The 8,818-nt window shown below is 56.2% G+C and overlaps 1 protein-coding gene across 1 annotated transcript in view; it reads left to right on the plus strand.

Moving 5' to 3' along the window:
* Positions 1 to 8,818, plus strand: part of LOC103798384 (cadherin EGF LAG seven-pass G-type receptor 3-like) — a gene marked incomplete at both ends in the record, with an annotated part of 40,371 nt that overhangs the window by 1,814 nt on the left and 29,739 nt on the right. Inside the window, 2 exon segments of the mRNA XM_009070640.1 lie at positions 1 to 500; positions 7,190 to 7,822. The exon segment at positions 1 to 500 is cut by the window's left edge and continues 1,814 nt beyond it. Of these exon segments, the coding sequence (XP_009068888.1) occupies positions 1 to 500; positions 7,190 to 7,822 (1,133 nt within the window).

Consider the following 8,818-nt stretch of genomic DNA (forward strand, 5'->3'; position numbering starts at 1 on the left):
CTCTGTGGTGGCCCAAATCACAGCTGTCGACCCGGATGAGGGACCCAATGCCCAGATCATGTACCAAATTGTGGAAGGCAACATCCCTGAGATATTCCAGATGGACATTTTTTCTGGGGAGCTCACAGCCTTGATAGACTTGGATTATGAGACAAAACCTGAATATGTGATTGTAGTGCAGGCCACTTCTGCCCCTCTGGTCAGCAGAGCTACGGTCCACATCAAACTCATTGACCAAAATGACAACAGCCCTGTTCTCAAGAACTTCCAAATCCTGTTTAATAACTATGTGTCCAACAAGTCCAACACCTTCCCCTCGGGGGTCATAGGGAAGGTCCCAGCGTATGACCCAGATGCATCCGACCGCCTCTTCTACACCTTTGAGCGGGGAAATGAACTGCACTTGTTGATTGTAAATCAATCGAGCGGGGAGCTGAGGCTGAGCCGTAAGCTGGACAACAACCGTCCGCTCGTGGCCTCCATGCTGGTGACTGTCACAGGTAGGGAGTGAATATCATTAGACCTTCAGTGCAGTACCTTTGGTGGGCTCTGTATGCTCCCCATTAGAGAGCCCATTCTGCATCGGGGGGTGGGTTGGCAACAAGATTTGGATTAGGAGTCCCTTCTAGTCAGGGAATACTAGTGGAGTGGTGTGGAGGGTGGCAGTGGAGGGCAGGCTGCTGGGGAGTGCTCTGTAAAGGGGCCGAGGCTGGAGGTGGTCTGCAAGAACAAAGCATCGTTACTCAGCTGTGAGGATTGCTTGTAGCTGCTAGTGAGGCACCTTTGGAGGTGCTGTCACCAGCCAGACTCTGGTGTGTGCCATAGGGTGCTGGCTGGGCAAACAGCTGTTTCCCAGGATGGCCAAGCTGCTGGCCTGAGGGCTGGTACACTGCTTCACTCCCAAGCCTGGGTGACTCTTCTCCCTTCCGGGACCGAGCGCTTCCCTGGCTTTGAGCGAGAGGGAGGGATTGGACTCGTGGAGGGAACCCTCTTAAAAAGACCCATCTGCTGTTAGCCAATGGTTCAGTCAGGATTCTGGCTGCACAGGCACACACCTGTGCTTTGTGGGACAGGTCCTAAAGCTTGCTACCACCTTTCTGCAGCCAGGTTACTGTTTCAGGGGACAGCTGTGACAAACCTGAGCACAGTGCGTGGAACTCTTGCATAGTGTGTGTTGTCAGATTATTCAAATAGAGATGCTACTGGTAGCTGCCGGGGTGGCTTTGGAGAATGTTGGGGTCCCCTCTAGCCCAGCTGAGGACAGGGCAAAGATGGACTTAGGGGCTTGCCCATGAGCAAGCAGGGTTTGGACCTGGAGTTCCTAGAGCCTGAGCTTTGCCTTCACCACCAGCCTTTCTTTGCTGGCGGATGCCTGATCTGAAATGGAGGCATCTGTCCATCGCTGAACCATGGAGCGGCTCTGGGGGAGGGAGGGCAGGAGCCCTCTCTGGAGGGGCCAAGCACCGAACTGCCGAGAGTGCCTGGGGAGCCATACACTAAATCGTGATGTTCCCCTGACTGTTGCCTACCAGCTGGCCTCTCATTTACCTCTCTGTATCTGGCTTATTCAGTGAAAGGAGGATCTCTTTCAAAAGATGGAGCGAGGGCTTTAAAAGGAGATCTGTTCAAGGCAATCCTGCTTGGACAGCACCAGCCTGGCGGTCGTTGGGGGACTGTGTGGGTTAATTATAACCACAGGGCTGGCTGAGAGCGGGTGCAGGCACACACATGCCCATTGCTGGAGATGGGGGTAGTTTTGACCTTTCCAGCTTCTGCCCCAGTGTGTTTATGCAAGCCCTGCCTCCTTGCACACTTAACCCTGCACAAAGGCAGGAGACAATCACGTCCCGAAAGTCCTGTATCGAGCCGCCTCGCGGCGAGGGGGCCCTTGCAATTAGAATGTCGTCATCTTTCAAGTGGGAAGGGAGAATGGGAGAGGTGTGCTCACGAAGGAGGGGAGAAGATGGAAGGGGAAGAGCCGTTCTGGGGAGGGAAATGAGACATTGGAAAACGGGCCTTTTGTTGGCTTTGATATTGGCTGTGGAGGTGGAAGTCTGCTTTGGGTTTTCTGTCTTTGTTGTTGGGAGCCCCCCGCCCAGCTGGCAGCTCCACTGGCCCCATGCTGTCGCTGTGTGCAGAGAGAGGGTGGGTTTGCAGGGCTGGCAGCCAGGACATTCAGACCTGGCTGCATTGTTTGCCCTGGGCATAGTGCCACACTGGAGCACCTTCCTGCTGGAGGAAGGCAGCAGTGACACCTAGGTGGATGCCCAGAGGGTCAGCATCCAAGGAGGCAGTGGCTTCCCTGCCTGCCCGTGAGCTTTGTGGTCCCTTTGAGGGAGGATGGATCCCCTTAAAACGTAAGGCAAGGGCCCTTTTGCCTGCCTGTGAGCTGTGTGTATTCTTAGCTTGGCCCCTTGTAGGAGGCAGGGTAGACTTGGGCCATCACAAACCTGTGCCTTTTCAGGGAGATCAACTGCCTTGAAACTGACCCCAGCTCCTCACAGGTGTGTGAACACCTATGGCTGTTAAAAACTGCTCTTGGCTGCTGAGGATGCAGGACAGCAGGGGGCTGGGACTGGGGCTGAGGCTGTGTCCGTGGCCAGCAGCACTGTGTGAAATCAGGGCAGTGTAGGAGACTGACATCATGTTGACTTTCAGCCATTCCAGAGTGGTTTCTCTGGGCCTCTTGGCAAGGGTGGAGGCTCAGCTGTGGGAGAGTGATGTTCATCCTCTGACCTGGGTGATGGGAGCCTGATGTATTTCCAAGTTCTCTTAACTGGTAAAGTAGCATCAAAATGTTGTGTGGTCTGCCAAAGCCCTTCAGCAGTGGTGGGGAATGTTCAGTGTACCCATACCTATCTCCTGCCTGATTTCTCCAGGGAACCTCTGCTAGTGATGTGGAGGCTCTTGGCATGGGAGTGTTGGCTGGAGCCCATGCCTCATGCCACATGGCAGGCTGGGGTGCTGCCCAGGGATCTGGAGAGCCTCTGGCAGCACACGGGGACAGGAGAGATGGGCTCTCAGCCTGCAGATTAGGGGACTATTGGGCAGTGGTCAGTAGCCCTGCTCCTCCCAAGAGGTTTCCAGTGCAGGCCTGGAGCTCCATTCCAAGACAGACGGTGACAGGAGGAGTCTGCTGCCCATCCTGCTCTCCAGTCAGAGCTCTTCCTTCTGTAGCTTTTGAAGCTGGTAATTGTCACTCTTGGAAGTGCAAACATGATGACCTGGTGCTGCTTAGTACAGGGGTTAGAGCCCCTTGTCCCTTTTCCCTGCTCCATTCCCTGTAGCCATGTTTCTAGGGCTCCTTACTCGGCCGCATGAATATTCACCAGGCACCAGCTCTCCAGCCACAGGATTTAATCAGAAAGGCTGAGCATTCGTGATTAAAATGCCTCCCATGGGGGGTCAGTGCCTCCAGCCAGCTTTGGGCTTTCTTATGGTAGCTTTCTTTTTTCCTTTCCCCATTTGCAGCAGGTCATTCTCTTAACCATCTGCTTCCCCTTGCACGGAGCTGAGGGGGAGGTAGCCCTGGATGTGGTGCTGTGATGGGACAGTGTGTTATGGGGAAGCTTACTGAGGAGGGTTGTGGGGCTGGGACTGGCTCCACATTGCTGTGGGGAAATAGGAAAGGGGTGCTTGGCTTTCCTGCCATGGGCTGGGCAATGCCAAAGGCATCAGACACCCTCCAGCCCACCTTCTTCCCTGAGCACAGCTTCCTTGCCCCTGGGAGGCGTTGCTGGCCTCTGGCCTGCCCCAGGGCTTGGCATCGCATCAGCAAAGGCCTAATAACAGCCATAAATCAGTCAGATGTCTGCCTGCCTATTGCTGCGCACTGACCAGCCTTTGGGGAGAGCAAGAGCTATCCCCAGAGCCTCGTGGCTGCTTCCGGGTGAACCATGAGCCAAAGAGAGGAGAGGGGAAGGAGCTGGGCTCGAGCGGAGCTCACTCTTGTCTTGGCCAGAGAGGCAAACTGCAAGGAGTGGACAAAGGGAGAGGAGAGGGAGCTGGGACGTGGCCAAGCTGCATGCTGGGAAGGGAGCTGCTGGCAAAGTGGTGGCATCCCAGGGTGCTGCCTCACCAGGTAGTCCCTCAGGGAGGGATGCCAGACTGATGGTGGCCTGGGGAGCTTTCACCAAGAGCTCCCAAGTGTGGGTGAGGCAGGCTGGTGGCTTTCCCCTCACTCCTGCCTCCCAAGGGCCGAGTGATCTTAGCACCCCATGAGCCTCTTGCAGAAAGAAGGTGCCTTGGAGGATGTAGGTGATGATGCCAGTTCTTTGTGCTGAGCCCAGACAGGTCTAAATTCCCTGGCACATCCAGCCAGGTGCTGTACATAGCTGTTTGGTAGCCGCTGCTCATGCTGCCCTCCATGTCAAAGCCATCAGGGTAGTTTCTTACCTTGCTTCCATGTGGGGTGGGAGCAGTTTGATTTCAGAGACAAGCAACCCCCCTTTCCTCCAGGAGATTAGCTCGTGGGTGACTGTACGGGCACGCCGCTCCCCCAGCCTAGAGTGAGCCTTATCTCCAGAGCACCAGCCCTGGCGCACAGGCTGGTGTTTGCGCGGGAATTTGCAGGGTCACCAGAAAGCTTTCACCTTCTGAAGAGTAGAAGAGAGAGGCGGGAAGAAAGGAAGATATTTCAATCTTTAAATCCTCCTGCACTGCAAACTTCAAACAGGGCTGTGGGAAATCAAAAGGCTTTGCAGTGTAGCAGCCATGGGAAGAGAGGAAGAGTAGAGGCAGCTTTGCACGTGGCTTGGAGCTGGGGCACAGATGTGGGACGGGCAGGTGGCATTTGCACCCCTGGACCTCGGAGTTGGGGCTAACCGGGGTGCTGGGAAACCTGCTGCCCCTCATGCCTCCTTACGCTGAGTTGAAGGAAGTAGAGCAGTGCTGTGCAGGGTCTAGCTGGGTTTGTCAGGCTTGTTTCACATGTGTCCTCAGCACAGGCTAGTCTGTTAGTCTGTCCTCTCTGTCCTGGTGGTGATGCTCATTTGAGCAGCCACAAAGTGTGTGGGAGATGTGCCACTTATTTATGCTCCACCTGGAAGGGCAAGAGTGGTGCAGTGGCACAGGGCCATGCTGCATCTTCGCATGGCTGAGGACAGATCTCCTTGGAGACCATGCATCCCCTCCCTGTTCTGAACGGGACAGGGGAGTGTTATACCCAGGCTAAGAGAGGGACAGGGATTGTGGTGTCAGAGTACATGAGCATCTCTCCTGTGTTCACACCAGTAATGCATCATGGTCCTTCTGGGGCTACATGGGCTACATGTAACCGTGGTACCTTTGCAAGGTCCTTCTAACAGGGTGGTCGTCCTTGTGTGCTTGGTTAGAACCCACATGGCTGCTCCCTGAATGTGAACAGCCAGAGCTGCTGAGGGCTCATCCTTTAGCTTTCCAGCCATGAGACGAAGGGGCAGCCCTGGGTTTGCCCATGCCAGCATGTGCTGGGGAACAGGTGAGGCAGAGGAGGGTCTGCCCTTCGTGGTGCTGAGGGCATCTTTGATTCAGCCACTCTTCCCCTGAAGCGAGATCCACTCTTCTGCCTACCTTTTCACAAGCCCATTTTCCATGTCAGCACTCAAACTGGGGCACAGAGTGTTGAACCTGACATGGATGCCTGGGAGAGGAAGCATGAGACTGTCTTTGTGGAGCTGATTTACCTGCCAGGGGTCAGCACAGCAGACAGGGAAAGGGAAGTGTTCAAGATAACTTTTTGCCTATCATTCAGGTGGCCTCGGCTGCAGGGAGGTGCAGGCAGCCAAACCCAGTGTCCCCAGAGAAAAGAGGTGCCTTGTGTTTGTCATTTATTAGTCATATGTAGGGGATGTTACATCAAGGCTTGGGATGCAGGATTAATCCTGGGAGTCACTGTTGATGTGTGCTGATGTAAATGTTGTCTTGGTATGATGAGGTTTCCAAGGAAACATGAGGGGTTGGGGCTTTCAGGTGGATATGGGGTGGGAGATGGGAACAGCAGGTGATTGCTGTGTCCTGCCAATGCCTGTGGGGCACCAGCATTGGGATGCTGGCAATGGGATGGAAGGTGGATTGCCTCAGTTTTCCAGGAGCAGTAAGGTTCTTGAGGCACTTCACTGAGCATTTCTGGGGCCACTGAGGTTGGTGTGGTCCTTGCTTTGCCATGTCGAAGGCTGGGTCTGCCTGGTGGAGCCTGTGCTGTGGTCGGAGGGCCCAGAAGGAGGGAATCAGGAGAGAGGAGGCATCCTGGGGGCATCAGTTCGGCTTCTCCCTGCTGGGCATCCGGACTAAGCTGCTAGCAAAGGTGCCTGGGGTGGTCTGGCAAGGGGGGCATATGACTCTCCAAGATAGTGGGATCCATTGGGTCTGTGGGAGCTGAATAGGTGGGGTGAGACTGGAGGCCCCAGTCACATAGCTGCACCACTGCCTGTTTGGGCTGTGCTGTGCTGCCTGTGCCCCTGCAGCCTGAGCTGCTCTCTGTGGGTGCACCTGATCTGAGGTGAGCTGCTACTAATGGCCCAGACCTGGGAGGGAGCAGGCAGGCATGCTCAGAGTGTGCCTGTGTATTCCCATGCTCCTGTCTGGGAGATTGCTTGCGTGGTACGGGGTCCCAAGGGAACGGAGTTTGTTTCCAAGGAAAATAGAGATTAAAGAGAATTAAACAAACCAGAGATGGGCCGAGGGAGGAAGAGATGCGAAGCAGATGGTGAGAAGGGGGGAAGCAGGGAGACCAGCACAAAAGCCTGGAAGAGACCCTGGAGGAGAAAGGAAGGAAATGGCAGGAATAGAGCGCAGGGAAAGGCAGCGTGAGGGAGGCAGACAGGGCGCAGCAGGGAAGCAAAACACCCCAGGCCCTGGTATCAGCTCCTGTGTTTGCCAGACCTCCTGCTGGGACTTCCTTCTGTTCCTGAGCACCTTTGTTCCTGAGAGCTCAGTTTGCTGCCGAGATCCAGGACAGGGAGAAAACCTGAGACTTTCTCTCACTGGAGAGCCTGGTGGGAGGGAGAAGGTGCAGTCACACTGGCTGCTCCCCCTCCAGTCCAGGTGACACCCTGCTAGCCCTGGGGCTGTGGCTCCAAGCTTCTTTAGCCAAGGACTCGGGCCTGTTGGGGGCCACACTGGGGTGCAGGGCTCTGCCCTGGGGTGGGAGGGAGGAGGCCCTCCAAGCAGAAAGCAGAGACCTGCAGCATGTCCCTGTTCCCTCTAACAGACGGGATCCACAGCGTGACAGCCCAGTGCGTCCTGCGCGTGATCATCATCACGGAAGACATGTTGGCCAACAGCATTACGGTGCGGCTGGAGAACATGTGGCAGGAGAGGTTCCTCTCCCCGCTGCTGTCCACCTTTCTGGAAGGAGTGGCCACCGTGCTCGCGACACCCAAAGAGGACATCTTCATCTTCAACATCCAGAATGACACGGATGTGGGCGGCACGGTGCTCAATGTCAGCTTCTCGGCCCTGGCACCACGGGGTGGGCGCTACTTCAGCTCGGAGGAGCTGCAGGAACAGCTGTACATGAAGCGCATGGTGCTGACAGGCGCCTCCATGCTGGATGTGCTGCCCTTTGATGACAACGTCTGCCTGCGGGAGCCCTGCCAGAACTACATGAAGTGCATCTCCGTCCTCAAGTTTGACAGCTCAGCTCCCTTCATTGCCTCCCGCTCCACCCTCTTTCGGCCCATCCACCCCATCACCGGACTGCGGTGCCGCTGCCCGCAGGGCTTCACCGGGGATTACTGTGAAACAGAGATCAACCTCTGCTACTCCAACCCCTGCCTGAATGGTGGGATCTGCACCCGCAAGGAAGGAGGATACACCTGCGTTTGCCGCCAGCACTTCAGCGGTGAGTGCTGGGGCTGGGTGCAGTGGGAGGACAGGTGAGCATGTCCCTTGGCGTTGCTGTCCCCATGGTGAGGTGCTCTTCCCAGCAGGGTGGCAGGTGTTGGAGCCCCTCTTTGCCCACAGAGGTCCAGCTCTGCTCCCAGCTCTCCATGTTTCCATGGTGCTGGATGTGCAGGGCTGAGGTTGCCATAGAAATCTGTCTTGTAGGGAGGTGGCATGGAGGGTTCTTAGGGACCCTGTCCATCACCTACTAGCATTTCTCGCAGAGAAGGAGGCCTAAACTGGACTGTGCCAGGCTGGGGCACAGGAGGCTTCTCAGCCAATGCCCTAGAGCCCATCACCTAGGGGGGTGATGGGCTCTAGGACAATTGTAGCTGCTGTTGTCAGCCTGTGGCAGTCTTCAGCTGCTCTGGCAGAAGTGTGGAGCCCACACTGGCCCCATGTGCAGTGAGTAAGCTGCTGCCCACCCAGAACAGAAGGGGAGGCTGGGCCTAGCTGCCCCACCAGGCAGGATCTGATCCAGGCAGATCTGGTCCTAGCTGGTAGGGAGTGGGGGTGGGAATTCCCAGTCCAGCCAGTGTCTTGTTGCCACAAGTCCCCAACAGGCTGTGGCAACTCATGCCTGGCAACTAGGAATGAAGGGAGGTAGCCTGTGGCATCTGAGGAGGGATCCTCTGCCTTGCCCTCGCTGCCGGGGGGGACCAGGGCAGCAGATGGCTGCCTTGGAGCCACTATGCAGTCAGTGGCTCCTGGTGAGATAAGCAGAGTCAGTGGTAATTAACCCCTGGCATTTGAAGCGTGAACAGCCATTAGCAGAAGGGTTAATGAGCTCATTTCCCTGTCACTTCATCCTGTCTCCTCATCCTCTTTGCATGCCACGGACCAAGTAATGGGGACAGGGCCCCGGGCGTAGGACTGCAGCTGAGTGGTTCCCTGTGTGCTGCAGGGATGCCATGGGAAAAGGGGCTGGCCAGACCTGCTGCGCTGCACTGCTGAA

The sequence above is a fragment of the Acanthisitta chloris genome, unplaced genomic scaffold, assembly GCF_000695815.1.
Source record: "Acanthisitta chloris isolate BGI_N310 unplaced genomic scaffold, ASM69581v1 scaffold25562, whole genome shotgun sequence".
Lineage (NCBI taxonomy): Eukaryota > Metazoa > Chordata > Aves > Passeriformes > Acanthisittidae > Acanthisitta > Acanthisitta chloris.